Below are 25,929 nucleotides of genomic sequence, written 5' to 3'. Positions count from 1 at the left end.
CTTGGTAATGAGTTAACCAAGCTGCGACATATTTCTTCTATTGTGCCATTTCTACCCACGCGTCAGAAACTAGCTCCCAAAGTGCGTAAGCTGTCCTTGGTGGGGGATCAGGCCAATTTTCGTGTAGAGCTCTTGTAACTTCTGCTCATAGATTTTCCATTGGGTTCAAGTCAGATCCTCTTAGAACCCAGTCGACTAGCTCAACATTGGATTCCTCTTGAAACCAGGCTTGAACTAGATGGGAATCATGTATTGAGCTATGATCTTGTTGAACTTCTACAATGCCATCTTCAAATAAATTTCTCGCAGCGGGGAGCAAGCCATACTGCACAGTATCCAGATACTTCTAGTTGTTCAATCGGCCTTCTATACGGTGTAATTCGACAACTGTATCCTTACATAGCCATCCCCAGCAGTGAATAGTAACTCGATGCGTTCTAAGCATGTACTGTGGATCGTAACGTTTTCCTGTGGGTCTATACACAAGTCGAGGACCATCATTTGCTGAAGAGAATATCTTTTCGTCTGTGAAGATTACATGATCCCAGTTACGGCCAATATTTGCCTCAGCAAATACTAGTCAATCAACTTTATGATTATCCGTCAATTGTTCCTTACACGCGTCTCGATATGCGTGAAGCCCTGAATCTTTAAGGCGTCGCCGAGCGGTGAGGAAGGAGCCAGGAAAACGAGACGCTATCACTAACTGCCGGGATGACATGAAAGGATTGCGACGGTTTACATCAACTACGGCCCGATCTTGTTGTGGGGTTGAAACCCTTTGAAGGCCAATGCCAGGTTTTTTTTAGACACGTTACCTGTTTCTGAGTGTTTCTTCCATCAAGTATATGCTGTAGAACAGGGAACACCAAGACGTTCGCTAGCTTGTCTCACACTCATACCACCGTATTCAACAAGAGCACTAAGCTGCTCGCGAACATTCTGACCACGATGAGCCATGACTAATGAATTAATTGCAGCTATTTCGTTACTCGTAGGCCTCGTCTGCTGCGACAAGACATACGTCATGTTTTCGTAGTTCAGCAATTTCACGAAAAAAAGTGTTACAGAGTTGTGTGACACCCAACACAGACACACACACACACACACACACATATATATATATATATATATATATATATATATATATATATATATATATATATATATATATCAGAAACATGAATAATTTACATCTTTGACGTCTGTGTTAACGTTTTCATATATAAATTATGGAAATAGCGGGCTAGTAAATGTAACAGAGATTTGAAAAGTGACAGTTCGTCTGATTGTTTTTCCAAGCCCTTCAAAGTAGAAATTTATATTTGTAACAATGTTCCCATATATTTAAAAAAGGAAGAAATAAAAAAGAACTTTCCGCACGGAGGCTCGAACCGTCGCCCTTCGCTTCAGAAATTTCAATCAGCATTACTAAACCCGCTTGGCTACGGAAGCACTTAGATGGAAATGCGTTATAATATTGATAATTGGATCGCTCCAAGCGCAGGTTGACACTTGAAGTTTTAAATAGTCATTTTCGGTCTTTTTCAGTAATTTCTTCTTAAGATATTGTACTTCTATCTTGATTGTTTTTGCATATTGGAACTGTGCATGAAGTGTAAAATCAATATTAATCTCAGAAATAAGTAGTTTGATTTTGTTTTTGCATTTTCACATCGCTCGGATGACAGTACGATTTGCAGCTAGTGTCTATATAAGGAACGGAGGGAAAATGCAATTCCCTGTGTATAGATCTGCGGGAATTGAGACGGATCTAGGCTCACTTTTTTCGACTTAGTTTCTGAACGAGTTTCCAGCTTTTTGTGAACAGGTGTGTACACTTGTCTGCAAGCATCCAATAATGGTTATCAGACTTGATGTTGTCATGCTGAACAATGGACGCCAATATTTAACAAATATAAATGTGAATATATATGGATATGACTGCAATATGAATCTGTTTAGTATACAACAGTTTAGTATTTCAACAACTCAGACATTTAATAAATCACAAATAAAATTTGGGCATGTTAACCATGACATTATAACTGTTGATGATACGAACCTAATTCATACATCTCATGTCATGTTCCCGATAGGTAAATCAGGCCACTGTCTTACATTTGCAGGAATGAACTTGGTAGAAACACGCGATAAAGTTCAATACGTCGCATACAAATTTTTTTTCCATGTTCGACCAAACTGAATTCTAAAAGGACCTAGCAACTTTTGAGTGGTCTCTTATATAGGATATCGGAAATATTGACCAAAAGGTTGACTTTCACACTATATACGACAAGCACGCGCTGATTAATACTATAAAACTGTCAAGAAAGATAACTCCCTGGTGAGTTCACACACAAAACTGTTAATGAGTCTCAGAGACAATGCCCTCCGCAAATATAAACGTACTGGCAATCCCGAAAATTGGTCATATTATAAGGTGCTACGAAACTTCACGACATCAATTCTTAGACAAGAGCGGAAAGCATATTTTTCTTTTATGTTTAGCGTGCATAAATTGAACGCAAGGGAAACCTGGAATGAACTGAAGCATTCGGGCATTTGAAGTAAACAAAAAAATGCGAACACTTAATCATTTCTTAACAGTGTCGATGATCTCAATGCACTAAATAAACATTTCTGCAGCGTGACTGATGCAATCAAAATACCTAACAACCTGCTAACTCAAAATCTTAAAAATTTCGGAACGAATTCGTTCAACGATATACGAGAATATTTTGATTTTCAGAAAGTCACTGACAATGGCATTAGAAATGCGATAGCCAAAATTCGTTCTAACATTATGGAAGCTGATGGAATTAACATTAAAATGATTAAGTCCGCGTTGACTTATATATTATCACGCTTAACCCATATAGTAAATAATTCACTATCAACCGGTGTATATTCTCAGATTTGGAAAAGGCTAGGGTTATTCCCTTACCTAAAGCATCAGTTATTTCTGATTTCAACGATTTTAGGCCAATTAGTCGTCTTCCGATTTTATCTAAAGTTATGGAAAAAATGTTCATCAAGAAAATGTTACATTATGTAGTCTCAAATCAACTACTTCCTAAACTACAGTCCGGATTTCGTTCAGGGTATAGTTCAGTCACCGCATTGATTAAGATTTCTGAAGATATCATGTGTAAAACTGATCAGCAGCGAGTCGTTCTACTTGCTCTTCTTGATCTAAGCAAGGCTTTTGATACGGTACATCATCCTTTACTGCTAGCTAAGCTAAAATACTATTGCTTTTCACACATCGCGAGAAAGTGGTTCAGATCAACTTACATGACAGAAGTCAGTGACTTGTACAGTTCGCGGCATAGAAATCGTTACACAAATTCTAAGTCAAAATGAATAACAAACTCTTGCCCCGTTTTCTTACGCGTCCATAAATACATGTCTCAATCGATTATTGCTTCTAGTATTCAATCCAACTTCTCCCCCTCCTCCACCTCTCCTTGTCTAAAGCAGTGTGTGTGACGTAGTACACTCTTTCCATTCAGCTGAAAAAGAAACAGGAATCAAGTTTACAACGTTAAAGCTTTAAGACAGTCTTCCCCATTCGTTTGTTCTGAAATATTTTTAAGAGCATACATTAAATAAAGTCACACAATGTTCCCAGAGCTTCATAAAGACCTTTAGTTTCATTCTTTCCCTTCTTTAAAGACTGCAAGCTATTAAGATGCTCCCTAAGAAATCTACGGAAATTGCAAATAACAGCAGTAGGTTTTGTGCTTCCTAAAGTCTATAATGCACGCACAAAGCTCTAAAATATATACTGACAGAAATGAGTGTTATTCAATGATTCACTTAATTTCTTTTCAGTAATTGCAAGGAAATGTTCCAGGGACGTCGTTTGGGCAGGACAGGAAGGTGTAGTTCCCCCTCCCTTGAGCTTCATAAATACGTATTGTTTGATCAAATGATAAGTAATACACTAATAAAAAGTGAAAATCTTATGTGGGTGGAGGATCTCTCCCCCCCGAATAAAATCTAAAACACATTACTTTTAGCAGAAGACCTATAGAGTTACGCTAGCACATTGCTAGAGAGCTTACATTTGGTTTCAAGAGTCGAAGGTTTGACCTCAAGCCATATGAGTTCCTGGACGACATTGAGACAGAGAGATTCAAGTATGGAGACGGAGAGGGATGATTTATATACACAGATTTTGAATTAGGGTAAAATGATCGGACAGCCCTCGTCTTATGACGAAAATTGTGATTTTGTGAAACAGAAGAAGGGAAGGTTTCGAACTGCGAGGATCACATTAGGCAGTTGTCGAACTAAGGTGGAGAACTCGTTTTAGAGCATCAGATGATTACGAAGGCAGAGAAAGATCTTGAGAACCGAGGAATTAGGAATTTAAGAAATCTGAAGCTACCGAGACAGGTTTCGAACCACGAACCTTGTAGTTATCAAACCATGACTTTATGTAATCTGCTACGGAGAGCTCCGGTCAAATCTGTGGTTTCGTGTGGAGAAGAAACATACTTGTGAACCAAAGGTTTAAGAACAACTCAAGTTATTAATAATATAAACTTAGCCAAAGATTATTCACTTATATCATCATAAAAGAAATACGAAAGACGTTCTGAAACGAAGAAATATAACATACAATTTTGCAAGCGGAGGCAAAGAAATCTAAAGTAACGAGACTAAAGACGAATCATTTACTGCGTAGTGCTCGTGGTTCGTTGGCCAGGGCGCTGAACCAGTAATCTGGAGGTTCGTGGTTCGAATCCACGTCGCGCAATATTTTTTACTTTAGGGCCATTGATGGCGATTGATCGACGATGACACACGTTTTATTATATTCAGATATTTGAATACTCGGATGTTTCAATACTTGAACTACCAAATTTTCATGAATAATAATAATAAACTAGTAATAATAACTAATGTCTTGTAGAAGATTAAAAGCTAGGAGCTAATTATCGCTCAGGTCATACCATTATAAGCACAAACGTAACATTTGGAGAGAATATTTTGGTTTTGTTTAATGTTGCACATGAGAAGAGGGATTTTTCATCTCGATTCTAAAAACAAACAAAAGAATTAGAATCAACATTTTACATTCGAGACGGGACAAGGCTAACTCAAATTATCCTCTCAATTTGGAGATGAGAATCAAGGCGAGACGAAAAGTATCGTAAACATTTCTCGTCTTGTCTCGATTCTCGAAATAGTGTATGTCCATTCTTTAAGGAATAATTGCTCTCTAGACTGAATCTTAAAGGTTTTTGTTACTCTGTATTTCAGAGCTCATTGAATTATGGTCTGTGTAGGTGTTTTTGTAGCAAAGCCTTTATAATTACCTCTGCAAATCCTAAAATTAGTTTATTATATGCCTTACTGTTGAGTGATAGTCAGTTATTTTTATTACAGTTATTTTCCTTAAAATATACAGTAGAATACTTTCTAGATGAAACTTTAGTGGAAAGCTTTTGTTTAAAATGTGGGTAGTTACAGAGGTGTGTCTTGAAAGTACGGAACTCATTCTCTGAAATCCTTACGTTTTAGTAAATTTTGCCAAATTTTAGACCAAGTTTAAAACTTTTAATATTATTATTATTATTATTATTATTATTATTATTATTGTTATTATTATTATTATTACTGTACATTTGTGACCTCAATATTACGTCCTATTCCAATGCAGATAAGCATACTTAAGTTAAGAAAAATAAAAATAAACTTTTGTGATCCTCTATAAGGATGAATTGCCTTATAAGCGATACGTAGTAACACCCTTTCTTTGGGTAAAAGTCATTGGATTATGTTTTAGTTCTATTGATATTTTAACAAATTATACAAACAAATATAAAAACAAGAATAATCATTAGTTACCAATCTTTGTGGAACGAATATACGGAACGTGTTGAAAATGGCGAACGTAAATATTATTATTATTTCTAGTAAGAGTGGAAGAACTTAATAACAATTCCACAATGACGTTTCAGACAAATTTATGATTCATACTGGGCCTGAAGGATGACCCGTTTGTATTCGTGAATTGTTTGCGAAACACGCGAAGTTGTCAGACAGTAGGAATCGAGATTGTAGACTGTGACGTCATGTTATAGTTTTTCCCATGTGGAGGAAGACTTTTCAACTCTAAGTTGTAAGAACGAGAGAAATTGAGTATTTTTCATATACATTGTAAATTATAATTTTTTTCTGAATATTCTCGAAGGGACTCGAACCGCGAAACACTAACTCACGAAACGAATGCTCAAACCACTACCTTAAGAAGGCTCTCATAAGTAAAAGTCAAGAAACACTCGTCTATCTAGTAGATTGCAAACGTTTACGATTCCAATATTTTATTAACGATGAAACACTGATTTCAGTCATGATAAAATACTATAGTCCAGAGTATTCAAGTTTAAATTTATAAAAGACCATAAGTATCTGTGTAACTTATCTCTCTTATATTCGGTTATTCTCGTTTTATAGGTATTTCCAGTAACCTTGAACAACAGGGACAAGAACACAGATACATCGAGGACATGTAATATTTCAAAGGCTCTCCCACCGGGTATCGAAACTCAGATCCCGCCTATGAACTATCTGATGGGTGGGATGTCTGGTTCGTTCCCAAGGCTAGTAAGCTTAAGATGTTGAACATCGTGTTCCTAGGTTTTCTCGGGACACTCCCACTTTCTCATGACACCACTTCGTCCATCATAATTCACTTGCTTTAATCATAGTCTTCCTCAACCTAACAGGCATAATCGTTGGACGTTAAACGTAAAGATTTCATTTTCAAGTTGTTAATCGAAACCAATCCGAATCGAAAAACATTTGTATTTTCTATTGCTCATTAACGTTTTTTCACAAAAAATATGTAGAAAAAATGGGTCATCGTAATTCCATTCGAAAGTGAAACAGCAGACTCATAATACCTTAACCTAAAACGAAACAACTACATATCGTTTGAAACTTTTCCAAAATAAGTACGGATATTCTGAAAGTCGATGGGTCAGTGGGTGAAGTGGGCCGAGTTATCTGAGTATCAGTAGGTCGTGGGCCAACAGGATGTGACCCACAGCGGCCCATCACCCTACATGAACCACTGTGATCTACCTCTCTCCATGACCCACTGCGATCCACAACGCACCGACCCACTCTGCTCACTGCATTGTAGACAGCATCTTTTGAACAGCATGTTCCTTTTAACACTCGACCCTAGCCATAGAAATTAAAAACACGTTTCTTATTGGTTGAAGTTTGAGATTGTCCAAACCAGGCCCGCAACAAGAGGGGGGTTAGAAGGCCCCCTAAACGTTTAGTGGTATCTCCAGACCTCAATACAGAAAACACAATTTAGATATGAGTAGGAGAATTTTTAATCACTTGTTCCCCCCTAACATATTCATGGGCCCTCTAAACCTCTGTGTATGGTTGCGGGCCTAGTCCAAACGTTGTGCATGTATTGTGTTGTAATAGAAGAAAATTGTCACTTTGTTGGGGTTGAAGAAGAAAATCGAAGAAGCAGTTGAGGTTAAATTTATATAATGGCAGTCGAAGTGGAACAAAACGAGCCCTGCAGGACTTCTAATCCGTTCCTACTACTACTACTTCTTCTTCTTCTTCTTCTACAGTGGAATCGTATAGCAAAACTGCACACGTAACGTAAGTAAATCTCTTTTTTGAGTATTACTTTTTTATAAAAATAGAAAAAAATCCCTGAATCTGGTTTGAACCCACGCCAAAAGCAATTATAATTACTAGTGCACTGCGCTAGTACGCATGGACACGAAGACCGCCAGTAACAGTTATTTGATTTCTGCTGTATTTATATATGCTACGTGGCGAGAAACTGATAACTGCAAGTAACCACCTCCTATGAGTAGGGTCGAGCGTGATTTAAAAATATCCTTCTGAACACTGGTGAATTTGTCTACGTTTTACTTTCAAGGCCTCTATTTTGCTTTTTCATTTGTTTCTGTTTACTTACCTGAGATGAGTATCTCTAGGTCAGCGTTTCCCAACCTTTTTCAACTTGTGGCACACTACAGGGTGTAACTTGAATTATCGCGGCACACTCATATAGATATTATTATTATTATTATTATTATTATTATTATTATTATTATTTGTAAATATAAAAAACCGTGGTATTTTTTCCTGTGATTACTGATGTTGTTTTCAGAGAGAATAAAGCTCGATTATGGTTTTCCCCCGTTGTGAATCATTATGCTTATTTTCCATTGTAATTTAAAAATAGAAGAGAATTACGATGAAATATAGGACTCAGGTTTTTAAAAATACACTTTCTTTTTCGAAAACAGTATCCAACCTTTCACTAAGAAGGAAGATCACTAAATAACCAACGAAGAAACAAATCTCTTTTACTTTTAAGACACAAATGTAGGTAATTTGTATGTATGTTTGCTTTGTCGAAGGGATTGAATGATATTTTACAATTTCAAGTTACGAAATAGTCTGCTACAATAAAGAAGCAATAATGGTGATAACAATGATAAGAAATACTTCTTTAACATTAAAAATATACGGAATAGTAACAGAGTATGAAACTCAAATTGTAGATTCATAATAGAGGTTCATAGTAATGTAAAATGCAAATATACATTTTTCCCAATGTCTTGCAATTTGATTGCAATAAATTTAATAATTTTGTTTCGATTTCCTCGCGGCACACCAGCGGCCCGTTCGCGGCATGTCAGTGTGCCGCGGCGCACCGGTTGGGAAACGCTGCTCTAAGTGAAAAAAGAACTTGATCCATTCTTGGATATTGACATTTGTAATTGTAATAATAGCAAGAGGGCTTATACTACTACTTGGCTTTCGAGACCATGAGTTTTTAGAGGAGTTAACTACAGGAAAAATACATTTTGAATCACTGTAATATATAAATTATTATATAAAAATGATATAACTATGTAAGCCTAATCATTACGGCCAAATTGCAGTCAAATGAAATGAATTTTGGTTTGTAGTTAGGCCTTAATTGGATGTTATCATAACTTGGATGTTATCATATTGCTTTCATTATAATAATATCCTAAGATATAGTGGGGATCCGAATTTTTGCGGAAAAAAATGAGTATCTTACAAGCCGTTCAACTTACGGAGCTGAAATTCAGTATATTATCTCTTTATTGAAAATGAACAGAACGTCTCCTAGCATTTTTTAAAACTTCTTTATGGAGAGGGGCGGCACTTTCTATATATGGTAACTTGATAGTATGTTAGTTTGTTAAAATAATCGAAAACAATCGATATTAGTTGATACACAAACAATACAGTGCTTCGCATCATATATTCATATTGCTTACCATCAGGGGCGGATCCAGGACGCACTTCTGCGGGGAGGTGGGTTGTAATACTGCTACTTAGAGCTACTTTTAAGAGCTCTGGGTTTTATTTATATACAAAATAAGGAAGTTTCCTCTTCTCAGGGGCCATCGCCCCACTGGATCCGCCCCTGCTTACCATGCGCTTTCTACTATAATAATTGATGAAGCTTGTTTATTATATGGAGCGCTTAAAGCACAGGGCAATCAACCCACAAAGTTGTGAAAAAAATGCACATAAAATTTGTAATATAATCTGTACGTTGGTCTACTGACCTTGAATTGGGACTTTAAAAATTTCATCCGTTTTTCCACTGAAAAGTATCGGTAATTCAACAAGGAAATAATTAGACCATGATAATTTAATTGAAATTGATCGCAATTTTACCTATGACAAACACTTTACCATTTTATATCGTAAAGGTCAGATCCATCGTTATTGTAACAGAGTAGCGATTGACGGTGGAAATTCAAACTCCGATTAGTTAGAATTTCACAACCTGATTGTATTACAAGTGTAAACTTTTTAGTCGATAAAGAGGCCGTGGATCATGTCAGAGTTGATGACGATGTGTTTTGGTGGGTCAGTGGTTCATTGTGGATGGTGGGTCTGTGGGTCATAGTGGGACACCATGGGTGATGGGTCAAGGTGGGTCATGGGTCAAACTAGGTCACGGTGGGTGGTCGGTCGTGGATCATGGTGGGTGCTGGGTCAGTGAGTTGTGGGTCAAGGTTTCATTGACCCACGCCATTTCTTGGTTAAGTGGTTTGGGTTCGGTTTAAACTTGAAACAGAATGTGTCCGTTTATTTCAGAAAACGAACCGTAATTTGATTCAGTTTCGTTTGAAAATAGATGCTATATTACCACTTTTCACAATATCCGTATATATTTTGGAAAAGTTACAAACGATATGTAATGGTTTCATTTTAGGTTAAGGTATTATGAGTCTGCTGTTTCACTTTTGAATGGAATTACGATTCCCCGTGTCTTTATATATATATATATATATATATATATATATATATATATATATATATATATATATATATTGTGAAAACACGTTAATGAGCAATAGAAAATACAATTTTTTTCAATTCAGATTGGTTAAGTTTACATCTTGGAAATGAAATCTTTACGTTTAATATTCAAGTATCGAAGTTCCAGAATCCTTGCAGTACTTCCGGAACAATTTTTATAGGGGTAATTGGTAAGTACTTCAAATTAAATGCAGGTAGCGAAACTGCTTCTATAAAAATTGTTGCGTGAGTACCTTAGGATTCTGAAAAATATATTTTTGGATAGCGCACATATTAGTTCCTAAGTGAAGTCTTGACCGGACTACGGTAGGTTCCATGGTTTTGGAGCTATGGACCTTCAAAGTTCATTTTATATGTTTTTGGTAGCCTATAACTCCGAAAGGAAGCATTTGTGCACTCAGGTTGGTCTACATTTTCTGTCTTATCTTGGTGTCTGCAATCATACAACAACTATGACAAAAATCTCCCTAGAAGCATTATGGGATTTCATTACTGCATCCATCTTTTTCAGTTTTTCCCGCTAGCATATGTATCAAAATTTACCATGTAGGCCTATGAGTTCGAATAGAAGGCAGTGAAAAAAAAGTCGATGTTAAAATTGTTCCGAAATATTTCTGAGCTTCCAATTTATCAAATTTTTAAGTCACGCAATCTCGGCTTTGTAGTACGGTTTTCAATTGTGGTGCTTTGTTTGGAGTATAAATTATCTGAGTAATAATTGAAACAAAGCTAAAATATAAAATGTCAACTATTTTGATGAGAAAAAACAATGCATCTAACTGCGAGACATTAATGTATACATAAAGGCGAAAGAAAAGTGAAAGAAAAAAGCACTGGCTGGAAGCATCTCCTTTCTTGAAACTTTTCTTTATCTTGTATGTCTAAAATACTAACTTACTCTGATGTCTAAAATACTAACTTTACTAAAATAACTTTTTTTCAATGTCGCATCCACAAGTATGCCTTGTAGGCTGAAAGGGACTGATCATTAATGAAGGTGAGTGCCTGTGAAAGAGTTGATAGAATGAAAATGTGGTAGGAAAGAGGAGGTTCACGCACAAACCGATGAACATGATGTTATCCCTCAAGAAATGGCGGCCTGAGATCTAACCAGAAATTCCTCGGACCAGAGGTGAAGATTCTACCTCTGTGCCACCGCGTCTTCATGAACTTTGTTGAAAATAGCTAGTATCATAGACACGAGACAATAAACTTAACTTTTTACGTACCATTGACATCCATGTACATGTCATAAAATACTCCGTTGCAAAATACCAATGACATTCGTGGGGTATCCTTTATGAATACGTATCCTTTATTTAGGGTCGTATTAATCCTAGAGGTGTTGATTTTTTAATGGATGGAAGGTATGAGTTAGTTCTACTTTTTTCCTTAAGTGACAGTACCTTACTCACAGAAAAAAGTTTTGTCTCCTTAGATGGCAGGCCTAAAGGAGCATTGAGTTACGACACACATGTGCTTGGTTTGACGATAAACAATTAGCAACTTGGAGATCGGAAAAGGAAAATCTTTGTCTTTGATTTCCGGTGAGTGTTGCGAACATGAAGCAGCATAAAATCCCTTCAGAACATCAAAATTTCTATTTTGCAGTCCAATGTTCCGCGATGAAAATAACATGAATGATCTCTCCTCATTGCACAATAAATATACCATATGTAACGATCTAGACAGTCTTTTAACAGTAAACAAAAAACCTGGTATTACAGCACGCACATAAGAAAATAACACCTGGAACGTACGGGGTTAATGTTCTAAAGTAAGGTATTCTTCACTCTCCCTTTCGATTGAAAATCCATAAAACGGGCAATGATTGAACAAACATCCGGAACTTAGTTGTTTCCTGAATGAATATGGACGTTTGGCTATCTGTTTAAGAACAAGCATCGAAAACAGCTTCGTCGTTACATACTTCCGTCGTTTCCAAGGTCACGCAGCTTATAATTAAATGCATTAACATTTAATCACAAGCATAATCAACCTAAAAATCAATTTTTTAAAACAAGGAAATGCAGTTTATGATGATTTTGATTTTAAGCATGTTCTAATTTCATAAAAGTAAAAATTCCTTTTGTTATCTCTTTTATAGTGACTTTTACATAATTGTGTCTCCGCTCCACAATGTGTGAACAATGAGTTCTGTAATGTCATTAGTTTTACCTCCACTATCTCCATATATGTTCAATGTCTTTATCTACTGTCTTATTTTGCTATTCATACCACAACATCCTCTCAAAGATTCCCACGGTCCTTGCAGTCTGCACTCTTCTTCACTAACAAATCTGCACTTTTTAATGTTTCTATCGCCTTCAATGAATCGACGCATAGAGTAAACGAAAGAATATGTCGGAAGAAGTTGAAATAAGAGATGCAACTTCTGGGATACCATACTGGGTTTAATTTCATTTGATAAATGAATCCGATATTCTTGATACCACATGAGAAAGTTTAACAAAAGACCTGAAAAATAAAGAATGAAGATAAGCACTCTATAATAAGAAATTGTAATAGTGTTATCATGACAAGAACATGTGACGTAGTGACGTGTAACCATATCTATATCTATCTATCCATTTATCTATCTATCTATCTATCTATCTATCTATCTATCTATCTATCTAGATATAGATATATGACTACACGTCACTACGTCACAAGTTCTTGTCATGACAACACTATTACAATTTCCGACAACACTACTACAAACATGCAGAAATACACTTCCAATCCTCTCATTAGATCGCTGTTTACGAGCAGCTGGTAAGAGGAACGTGGTCACACACAGCTATGAGTCAACCACCACTTCTATCTATTATCGGGTTAGCAGACTATTACCACTTGCAGTAAGATTTAAAATCTTTAATTGTTCTTTTTAAAAACTAAGAAACACGTATCTATCTATCTATCTATATATATATATATATATATATATATATATATATATATATATATATATATATATATATATATATATATATATATATATATATATATATATATATATATATATATATATGTGTGTGTGTGTGTGTGTGTGTGTGTGTGTGTGTAAAAGAACATTTCCACAAGTAAAACAATATTTCCAATGAAAAGAAAGACAGAGAACATAATTATCTCATGCATGCATAGTAAAATTAAAAAACAAAGGAGAAAAACCGATTATAAATGATATGAATGTCACTGTCTTAGAAACTCAGTTATATTTCGTTAGAAGGAGCTTCCCGAGATTGCTTATGTTAGCTCAGTGGTGAACCACTAGAGTTCAAATCGTAAGGTCGTAAGTTCGATTCCCGTTCGGTTCATTCTTTTGTAGATACCATATTTTTCTCAGTGCATGAAACTAATGTAAAATAATTACAATTGAATACATCAGATGTGTAATTTATCCGTATAATCATTTCAGGACATAATAAATTATTACGTTTAAAATATGATATCTGAGATGTGTTAGAAGTTGACAGAACGTAGGTATGTTATATGTGAATATTAAATACAAATTTAAAAATCGTGTAATAGCGATAAATAAGTTGTGTAGTGCATTTAGTTTCAGCTATTTGGCATATAGAGTTTACTTCTCAACATTCGCATTACAGCATGTGGTTTACGTTCTTTAAATCAGAGACGTGGAGCATATCCAAAATCGGATCGTAGTTCCAGACAAAAACACTCGCTAGCCAAAAACTTTCACAAGACATTCACGACCCCTAAAGACCACGTAAAGAGGCTGAATTCTGCTTTAGAAAGCAAGCCACAGCGAACTCTTTATATAGGTTTTCAATTCAACACTCTAATAGGCCTTTTTGTATGGAAGTGGTGATGCCTTGGTCGCTCTTTCTCTCTCTTATATGTATTTATATGCATAATAGAGGATGTATGTATGCATGTATGTATGTATGTATGTGTGTTCCAACATAACTCCGATATGCCTAGAGTAATTTTAACTATATTTCGTACTGTCTGGAAAAGAGTACTGTTAGGCTAGCTATGGGGAGTTGGAGGGGGATGCATATTGAGTAGGCCTAATACTAGAAAACGGTTGATATTACTGTCGAATCCATAGTTTTCGAGGTCCCTGGGGTAAATAGTGTCACTTTGGATTCCGCTTGACTCTGATTAAGTTCCCATTAGCACAAAAGAGGGTTACATAGTGACGTAAATATATCGAAATCGATCGATATCAGTATCGAATCGTAAGTTTTCAGTGTCGCTAACCTAATTGATAGCAGTTTTAATGCCATTTAAGTCCAAATTAAGTCCAGGAGTGCTAATACCTCCTTAGCTCTACTAGGAGGAATGGGAGGGGCAGACATAAAAATGATAAAAAGAAGACCAATATTAGTGTCGATTCCATAATTTTGGGGGTCGTTTAGATAAAGAGTGGCACTCCAAATGCCATTTAAGTTCAGCCTCCATTAGCAACCTGAAGGAGTGTGTGAAATTGTGACATGAAAAATTATTGAGACTGACCAGTGTTAGTGTCGAATCCATAGCTTTCGGGGCCCCCAAGTTCATTACGAGCAGTTATGATGACCTTTAAGTTCAGCTTTCAGCAAGGGTAACACCCCATACCACATATAGGGAGAGTGTAAGGGAGTAACATATACAATGACTCAAAACAGCTTATATTAATGTAGAGTCCATAGTTTCGGGATCACCGAGATAAATAACACTTCTGGTGCCGTTTCTGTCCAAGTTCAAATCATGAGTACCAGGCCCGTGCTGGCCCACCGGGACACCGGGACGTGTCCCGGTGCGCTCTCCGAAACATCACAGTATAAATAAAGGTACAAGTTTTTAGTAATGAATTCTTACAGTTTTATAGGTAAAGAATGCGTGAAAGGCACAGTGCGCCCTTTACGTTAGATGTCTTTGCGAAACCACATCAAATATGGACGATTTTGTTCATTCTTCTGTATACTACAGTCCTGTACAATATATACATACAGTTACTATTGTAAAGATCCGTAAAAGATACAGTGCACCCTTTACATAAGGCGACCTACGAAATATCACATTATAGATAAGTGTTCTGTATACCAGGTTTGTACAATAAATTAAAATAGTAGCTGTTAATAAAGAACCTGTGAAGGGTAGAAGGCGCCCTGTCATTATCACATTATAGGCATATATTTTTTTAAATTTGTTTTTCTGGATACCAGTTTTGTGTTGTATAAATTCATACAGTTGTTATTCGTGGAGATCAGGTAAAAAGTATAAACACTTACAAAAATAACTGTAAAGTTATGTAGCTATAAAGCGAAATCATGTGATACATCAAGAATAGTTGAGATAGTCAAACGTACGATACATTCATGAAATAATACATTGACACTAGTCTCTAATTTACGATTTTTACGGCATCGAAGCTTGCACAGTCTTAATATGCATCCATATATCCGAGCATATTGATTGTACCTATGTGTTTTAAAGCAGTGTTCGGATAATTGTTGTATCTATTGTATTTCTAAGATATAACTACATTAATTTCTGTTAAATGTGGTCTTCCTGTCACCACGGCACGGTGTGTTCTCAGGTTGTGGATCGAGGAGAAGGCCTTTAGATATAGAGGTTAGCTACGAATATACTGAATAAGCAGTCGCGGACAGATGACAAGGGGTGATCCTCCAGCTTGGGGATTTGGTGTGGGGCAAACAACCTTATCCTGAAAAAGAAAAGCTTGTTGAGATATATTCGCAGAATCCTTGGATTAGAACTGATAACTTGGCACGAACTGAACAAAGTAAAATCGACATGAGATTTGGAACATGAAATATAAGAAGTCTCTATAGGTTAGCCGCGTTAAAATTTGTAAGGAATGAGTTTAGAAATAGAGGATGGACCTAGTGGGATACCAGGAAGTTAGATGAGGAGGAAATGGAGGAGTCAAGTCGGGAAATTTTACGTTCTTTTAAGGGGAACGAATTAAAAATTACCAACTAGGAACAGGGCTATCCGTTCACAAACGAATAATATTAGCAATTACACGAATTGAATTTGTTACTGATAGATTTTCTTTTACTTCTCTTAAGGGTCAGTGGTGTAATATTTTGTTTTAAATGCACATGCCCCAACACAAAATAACCATGACGATAAAAAGAACAGTTTTTACGAAAGAATACATGAAAATTCTGTTAGGCCGTTTCAATGCAAAGGTAGGATGAGAGGGTATTTTCAAACCGATTATAGGGAATAAATGTCTGCATAAGAAAGGTTGAGATAACGGCGTTAGACTCGTGAACTTTGCAAAATCCAGAAACTTTATTGTGAAGATTACAAAATTCCCACATCGCGACATTCATAAATATACTTAGATTTCATCAGATGGAAAGACACATAAATAAACTCATCACATTTTAGTAGACAGAAGAAAACAGTCTAGCACAACTAATGTTCGTCGTTCAGAGGAGCTGATTGTGATACTAATTACCACCTGGTAGCAGCGATAATGAGAGAGAGACGATCGTTGAATAAAGGAAATATTCAATATCTGAAAACGGAGCGGTTTATTTTAAAGAAATTGAGAAGAGTCAGGTGAGATGGGAGCCAGATTAAAGTGTCAAATAGATCCTCGATTTTAGAATGTTCGGAGTGCACTAGTGTTCAGGATACTTGGTTGAAATTAGAGATAACATTAAAATTTCAGCAAAAGAAAAATTGGGGCACGCAGAGATACGTAGGAACAAACCAAGGTTCAACCAGGAATGCACTAAAGTAGCAGAGAAGAGAATATAGAAAAAAAAAAAAAAACAGCGCTGGCTAAAAAATTGGAACGAAATAACTACATAAAATTTCATTGTCATCTGGCGGAAAACTTCCAAAATTTTTAGAACAAAGAAACGCTATTTTTGAAAGCTAAAATTAATTAACTTGAAGATAATAATAAAAAAACAAAGACAAAAACATTCGGGACATGTATAAGGGGAGGAACGAATTTAAAAAAGCATATCAACCTCGTGCTTATATACTAAAGAAAGCCAACGGAACAGTTCTCACTGATAAGGATAGGACCTTAAATAGATGGAAAGATTTCTTTGACGATTTGCTTAACATATAGCCAAAAACTAATGTTCGTGGAGAAACTGAAATGCACACAGCATAATCATATATTCCAGAACCTAACCAGACAGAAATAGAAATCGCTATTACAAAACTAAAGAAACACACCTCTCCAGGTGTAGACGAAATTCTGGCTGACTTAATTTTAGCTGGAGGGGTAAAATTGTACAGCAAGACACAAACTCATTCTCCTTATCTGGAACAAGGAGGAATTACCACAAAAGTAAAAAGAATCAACCATTGTTCCAGTTCAGAAGAAAAACAACAAAACTGATTATAATAATTATTGAGGCATTTCTCTTCCGTCAACATCCAATGAATAATCTTAAACATTCTATTAGAAAGATTGCCTCCATATCCATATGAAATTATTGGAGATTATCAGAGCGGATTTAGGTAAAATCGATCGGCTATCGACCAGATATTTACCATTCGATTAATACTTGAAAAGAAATGGGAATACAGTATCCTGGCACTTCAGTTATTGACTTTAAACTCGGATATGAGGGAAACATTGAACAACATGCTTACAGAATTTGGAATTCCGAAAAAGTTAGATTAATTAAGATATGTTTAAATGAATCCCAAAGTAAAGTTCGAAAAGTGAAATTCTCGTTCATGAGCTTTCACGTTGAGAATGGCCTAAAACAAGGAGATGCGTTGTCGCCATTATTATTTAACTTTGTTTTAGAGAACACTATTAAGAAAAATCAAAGACGTGAGGGTATTTTACGGAAAGACGGGAGGGTACGAAAGGGTATCAGGTCCTAGAGCTGAGTTGAATTTACCAGGTTATGGCGTATGCTGATGATGTAAATTTTATAGATGTTAGAACAATAGAAAGGAATGCAGAAATCTTAATTAACGCTTGAAGGAACATGGGTTTAGAAGTAAATGCAGAGAAAACTAAATACATGGAAGTATGTCGGGATCGTAATACTGCATTTTATGGATGCGTTAAAATACCAGATAATGTTTACTCTCGACAAAGTGGATACTTTCAAATATCTAGAATCATTATTAACAGACCAAAAACATAATCACTAAGAAATTTCATGTCAATTGAAAGCAGGGATTTCGTGTTATTATTCGGTTAAAAAATCTTTTGTTGATACGAATTCTGTTGAGGAATTTGCAGCTTAAAATATAAAACGATAATCATGTCTGTTGTGCTGTAAGGTTGCGAAACATGGTCACTGACTCGGAGGGAAAATCGCAAAATCGCAGACTGAAAGTATTTGAAAACAAGATTCGGACTCCAAGAAGAACGGGAATGAGGAATGGTGGAAACTTCATAACGAGGAAGTGCATAATTTATACGTTTACCAAACATTAGTCATCAAGTCTAGTAGGCTCAAATGGGCAGGTCACGTAGCTAGAATGCAAGAAATTATAAACGCTTTCAAAGTTCTAACTAAAAATTCAAATAGGAAAACGACAATTAGAAAGTTCGTGGCGCAGATGGGAGGACAACATTAAAATGGTTCTCGCAGAGATTGGAATATAAAGTAGAAACTGAGTCCAGTTGGCTAAGAATAGAAATCAATGGAGAGCTTTTGTAAACGTGGCAATGAACCTCCAGTGTCCATAGGCAATAGAGCTACATTAAGTTGTTGATATATTTATCTTCTTTTTATTTGACAGACATACCTGTTACAGAAACTAAAAAGTTTTTCTCTAGTAAAGAGGATTTCGATTCGAGGTTTTCACAAATTAGCTATTTACGTTAATACTAAAACAAATTGCTGTTGATTTTGATATAAAATGGCAGCCATACTTTCTTTCAAAGTCTGTACGTAAGATTATATATATATATATATATATATATATATATATATATATATATATATATATATATATATATATATATATATATATATATATATATATATTTCCGTTTGTATGAGCGCCCTTTTAGTAGACTTGTCCACCGCCCTCATTAGTATCCCAGCACGGGCCTGATTAGTACCCAGTGTTGGGGAATGGGGAATATCAAGTTTGTTCTTAAATCAGCCATTACACCCGGTATTATCAAACCTGTTGTTAAATCAGTCATTGTCTGCGAGTTACCCCAGTTCCATTTTAAGTTTGAATTTGTAACACTACTTACAAGTCTAAATACATAACGACCAGCTTCTTGAGTCAGCTTCTCAACTCCTAACTCAGGGTCCTGGCAACCCTGAGAGAAGCCAAGAAAAGACGATTTACGCAACGGAATACTTTAGGAAACCCAGGATCTTGCCCCAGAGAATGCAGCAGAACGAAGAAGTAATTATGATACACCAATCCTCAACACCCTTCGAAACTTGTTTGCTTGTTCAAATTACCTTATATTTCATTGGATGTAAAATTCCAAATAATTCTCTCAATTTCTCAGAAATATAAATTTATTAACAAAGAAGTAGCTTAGTATGGTAGTCTCAGAACCACAAATTAAATGCTGTTTAACACAATAGTAATGTCTTAATGTTTCCACACCTTACATCAGGCAAAAAGAAAGAAAGAAAAAAAATCAAGTTTCAATAGCATATAGATCAGCTTACATTTGTTCTTGTTAGCATCTACATGTTTACGATAATTTCCTCACGGCAGATTATAGGTTACAACTGAAAGATTCTCAGATTGACATAATATAACTCTGAATAAGAATTTAGAGACCATGTTTATTCACTTTCCCTCCTTGTAGCAAGAGATCGGAAACTTTCAATCTTGTAATCACAATAGGCCATTACACAAATTCCAAGGCGTCGAGGTTTAAAATAAACCAACACTGGTGAACCTGGTAACACATTTGGCCTTGCAGACAGTCATTACACATTAAACAGGACGAATCTGACCTTCACCTGAGCGAGCGCCCGCCGGCAGAAGTGCAACCCATTCCTAATTTAATTCAGGTGCCACAACACCACAGGGGAGAGAAAAAAAAGGAAAGGAGAAATTATTATTTACTCATCTCTATTCGGCAGCCTCACTATGTGAGCGCACTTTAATATTACTTTTATTCTCCTAATGTCAAATTAGAGCAACACCTGAAATCTTAAAAGCAACTTCTGCACGCTAAAGTCCTGCATACCAACTTCGGAAGATAAGTTCACGACCAAGGTTCCGGTGACGTAGCACACCGTTAAAGCACTCGACGAGACGACGACGGCCACGGACTATTAAGTTAGTAATCAGTAACGACATTCCCTTGCTGGCGGACAGAGGAGGACGAAATAGACAAGCGACGTGGAAAAATGTGGATATGTATATTTATATGAAGTAACCTAACCTAGTAGACGTAAAATGATTAGAATGAATACTCAATGGATTGTTTTAATTCTTAATGCTGACAATATCCGATGGAGCTAGCTTAACTCGAATAGACGCTAATTTCAAGGCGTACACTGAATAATATATATATATATGCATGACTTCTTATCTTAAAACCACTAGTTAACCTGAAACTTTATCTACAAACTGGTGCGGGAGTAACTAAGATACTAAAGCCCTTTAATATTTGATTATAAACATCCGTTGGAACACACACAGAATGAGAGAGAGAGAGATTTTAATTCTAAATGACCTACATAATGAGGGAATGGAATTGGACAATTACGGGGCCGGGCACTAGTCCTTACCCATGGAAAGGGTTCCCCCATCGGAATAAATTTACCTTGACATGTTGTGATTATTAACGTACAAAGTAAAAATTAACGTTCTCCAATACAACATTTTACTGCAAATGGCTTTAAATATTCAATATCTTACCCTGATTACGCGTGATCATGTGCAAAAGACAATTGAGTTTATTCATAGTGAACTATGACTTCAAATTTCGAATTCTAAATCGTTGACTAATAACGAAATCACTCTTCACGAACATGTGCTTGAAATTCACTCAATTCCAATTTCAATAATCCGTTATCCAAATGATGAAATAGATTCCACTTAACTTTATCTACATCTCAGGAGTTCCTGGATTTCAATCTGGCATATACCGTATAACTTTACCTTCAACGCAGCTACAAACAAGCATTTCCACTGGTGTCAAACCTTTCCTCAAACCAGGCCCGAGTCAGTCAAATGGTTCCGGAAGTACACTGTTTTAGTTCATAACTTCCACTGCGAGAGCGATTGTCGATAGTGTCGCTCCGTCTTGCGTGCTAATACTCACTTGTTTAAGAATGTGTCCATCTTTTTCTGATAAGAACCGATTCCAAGATACAACTTATGGTGAGAAATAATTTACAAATCTTATAAGTATATTTGTATATGTTGAGCCGTCTTGTTTCAACGTGTTTACGATTTCTTTCTAATCATAATTAAATATCCGCTTATTTTATAATATGTTGTCGTTGTTGTAATATGTGTATGACGTTCTTTAAAGCAGTATGGATGACTTCATTGCGGCTGTGTCATTACCGATTGGAAAGAAGTGCTGCTACATGTTTTAGTATTCCAGAAAATAGGTTTGTTACATTATATTATAACATTATAGGGTAAATAGTTAAAAGTTTCAGTGTTCGAATATCAATATTCACAAATAATAGTTTTACTAACTTTTATCTAAAATTCAAATTTTGTCATATAGACATATAGCATATAGAAATTAGGTTCTGTGTGTTTAACAAAGTAATTGAGTAGCAAAGATACACGTATATATGACTGACTGAACTTTTTTCGTTTATATATACATAAATTTAGCAATACTTAATATGTTTGTATAAGAGCAGAGTGAAACATAAGTGTAAATTTAACCAAAAAAGCTGTGGCACTACAAAATGAGTCCTGTTACACCTTCATGTACAGATTAAGAATAGGTGAACCAACCTAAAATTTTCGTTTAGTTGAATTAGACTTTAGTGTCCCTTTCAGTACTGAAACTATATGAGATTCAGACCTTCAATTTAAGGTGGAATTTGAACCATCGTAAAGCGTTTATATTTCAATGTATTTCCTGGAAGACTAGGGTTAGATTTTCGGCGGGAGCTAATGGGGTTTGGATTGACATTAATCTATATACATCTACATTAATCAATATGTCAACGTCTCATGTAGCCTCGCTGCTGCACGGGACGTTAAGCAGAAAATCAACTCAACTCATTTAATGTACTTCTACCGCAAGTCGAACCGAGGAACATGTGCACTATAGGTGTGCATGTGAGCCATTTGACCAGTGAAGTAGGCATATAAAAAGTAATTACATATATACCCTGCGTTTGATTAAACTGTACTGTTAGTACCTTGAGAAGTTGCATTTTATAACGGCAAGTTTGAATTAGGAGCACAATTACTATTGCTGCAAATACATTTTCTGGGCAAAATGACTCATATTGTCTAGAAGCAGTCGTACTGCTGGAGTGTTGCAAATTAGCATATAGAAATTAGAGGTAATATACTATTTTTATGCCCCGTCCATCGGATTGGGAGGTCGCCAAATTGGGCAAATATTTGGGGCAGTGGTTTGGCTTGATTGGTCAGGGAGGATCTAAGGCGTGTTCTTGTCCCGGGCGACAACTAGCGTATTTCCGTCGCTGCATGGCTTGCACACGTGATTCTAGCCGCTGGTTGTGAACTTCCGCTCTCTTGTCGGAACACCTATTTTTTATAAACGCAACAATATTATCATTCTATCACCGGTGTGAACATTACAGCCTTCGGCTCATTTCTTTTTGAACGCTACTTATATATAATTTACGCATATGTCATACCTGTAAGGTAAAGAGGAACCGAAGAATTTCAGCAATCAAAAGTCATTCCCTATGACAGAATGCGTTCTGTTTCTCTCTGTTTGAGCGTTATTTATCTTAGAGTGACATAGAACTGAAAGACCATATGGAATATAATACCGGTACCAATAATGGTTATATGACAGTACTGTCAAGAAGTGAGAGAATTGTTTCATTAGCTTGGTACTGTTGGAGGTTACGTGAAATGCAAAAAGTTGATTTGAAAAAAAAGTGTGCAAAAACAAGTAAAGATAGAACTAATGCTCACAAATTAGGTTAGATAAACGTATGTATTTTAAACAAAATTTAGTGTAAATAACGCACGTCCTCTGACTTAGGACTCCTAAGTCTTCGTGTTATTTGTTAGGGATCGCTTTGCATGTTTCTAGCTAGTTCACGGAAACAATCCACTCGTTCAAGCAACTTAATGAAGAAATATAACTACTACTTAATTAATTTGAAACGAATTTTGTTTTTAAAAACACAGTATTCATCAGGCTTTGGAAAACAAAATCCACATCCGTGTAGGTATTTTTGGTTTAAATTCATTTTGTGAAAATTTCTTTGCGACGGTAATGTTAAAATGTGATTCTGTAATATCATATACAATAACTTTTTTTTCGGGGCATGGGTGGTTCAGTAGTAGATCTCTCACCTGTGGTGCATGGGGTATTTGGCTCGATCCAGCCGAGCCAAATGGACTTTGCAATGGACTTTGCATGATATAAGCATAATCATGCTTATGTCTTTTCTCGGTGATTTCCCGTTTTGTCATTCCACTATCTCCACCGTCTCTTTTATCCTTGATGGTTAATTATGCAACATTAAACTAAAAAAGATCTTCAACTCACGAGCTGGAGTAGTAGCTAGCGAACGCATTTTTATTGCACCGCTAGCAGTTCTGGGTCAGATTCCTGTTTGTTTGGATTCAAGAACTATCAGTTCACGTCTGATATAATTTTAGTGCTAGAAAAAGAACTGAAACTTCAACAAATAAATGCAAGACAGTTTTCTGTTTACTGATAGAAGAGGCTTCAAGATGCTGGTGATGTGTTAGGGGAAACTATATATGAAGAGCAATAGAATAGCAGTTTGCAGCGATCTGAACAGACATTTGATAGTGTAAAATAGGTAGCCTCTTTTTTCCAAAGAGTCCAAATTTTTGGTGTGACGAAAGTGCTATATGTTGAGTGTATTGTGCGGGTCAGTGCCTAAGATTATTACCACCAACAAAACTCACGACAGTGCAAGGGCTCCCAGGTTCAAACCCTGCTCCTGACAAGTGAACTTTGTGGTGGACAAACACCGTCTGCGTGGGTTTTCTCGAGGTTCTCCCGTTTCCTCCCACTTTCTTCATTCCACCATTTCATTTACCGTCTCCTTTAGCCTAACCGACATAACCGTGGGACGTAAAACTCAAAAATTTCATTTCATTTCATTTCAAAACTCACGGCAAAAACACGTTAACGAAAAAGAACAGAGGTTGTAATGAAGCCCCCTGTTTCAGGCACTGCCGAACATTAAAGCTGATTGTCACTTAGAACTGTCGTGCGACTGTGATGAAAGTGACTCAAGGCTGTGAGCACCAGTTCTCACAGCCTATGTCGAAAGCATTCCGCCCCGAAGTGCATGATAGGGACATACGGTGTTTGTTGCACAACTGAAACTGTTGATCAGGGACCATAAAGCTTTAGCACGACGCCTATATTGACGCGAATAGGCAGCATTGACTGCTGATGTCTGGAAACGTGTGATATTGTTGGATGAGTCTTCGTTCATTATATTTCAAATCACGACCGTGTTTATGTGGTCAGACACCCAGAGAAGCGTATGATATGCAGTGTCTCCGCCCAACCATGAAACATGGTGGACACTTTGTGACCATATGGGAGGCAATATCTTGGCTTTCATGGGGTTCTATGTTGACGCTTACCGGTCTCGCCTTTGCTGTAATTATGATCCGATTTTAGGGGACCGTTTGTATCCTATGCGTGGGATGGTGTTTCCGGTCAATTATGACATATTCCAGGGCGATAATGCACCCATTCATACAGCTAAAGCAGTTGTGTCGTGATTTGAGGAACATGTAGATGAAATTGAATACTACCCCTGGCTCGCCGAATAATGGACTTATACCTGTTTTCCAGACACGAATTCGACATAGACAGAACTACACGCAGAATGATGCAGTACTCCACTCTTGCTAATCACCTCATCTATGACTCCATTAAGTCGCATCAAAGCTGTTCTAAGGGCGAAAAGTAGTGCAGCCCTATAGTAATCTAGTAAGTCACTTTTTCAGGTGTTCCATTCAATTGATACGTACCTGTATACCAGTATTCTTTTATTGTCAAGCGCGTACACAACTTCAAGACGGGAGACCCGGGTTCAATTTCCGGTGTGCTCATGTGGTTCTAATTCCATGTTAAGCAGTGGTGCATGTCTCATATTGAATAGATGCTGAAAGATGCTGAAATGAGCATTATGCTCTGATCCAACCAACGAAATAACATAGTAAATATTATTCATCAAATATAAAAACATATGTACTAACCTAGGGTGCAAAATTTCAAAATCAGACGCACTCGCCAATCCAAAAATGAGGGTCGCCAGTATCTCTCATGTACAAATTATGAGAGTCTTCCCCACGAACTTTGGTTTGAGAAAGGAACAATTAAATTCAGGATAATCAATTTCGAGTTGGACAATTCATATACATGTTAAAAAGTATTTTAAGACTGCACGTTTGTGTAACACTCTCTTTGTACTG

General features: G+C 36.4%; 1 protein-coding gene across 3 annotated transcripts in view; it reads right to left on the bottom strand.

Moving 5' to 3' along the window:
• LOC145664529 (phospholipid-transporting ATPase ABCA3-like) overlaps positions 1-25,929 on the bottom strand; it is a 705,558-nt gene that overhangs the window by 176,837 nt on the left and 502,792 nt on the right. For all 3 annotated transcript variants that reach the window (XM_081731273.1, XM_081731272.1, XM_081731271.1), the window contains exon 20: positions 12,613-12,852. In XM_081731273.1, coding sequence (XP_081587399.1) covers positions 12,613-12,852 — 240 coding nt within the window. The remainder of the gene's footprint in view (positions 1-12,612; positions 12,853-25,929) is intronic.

The sequence above is a fragment of the Thermobia domestica genome, chromosome 11 (assembly GCF_964235325.1).
Source record: "Thermobia domestica chromosome 11, izTheDome1.hap1.1, whole genome shotgun sequence".
NCBI lineage: Eukaryota > Metazoa > Arthropoda > Insecta > Zygentoma > Lepismatidae > Thermobia > Thermobia domestica.
This window is presented reverse-complemented; position numbering and strand designations above follow the sequence as displayed.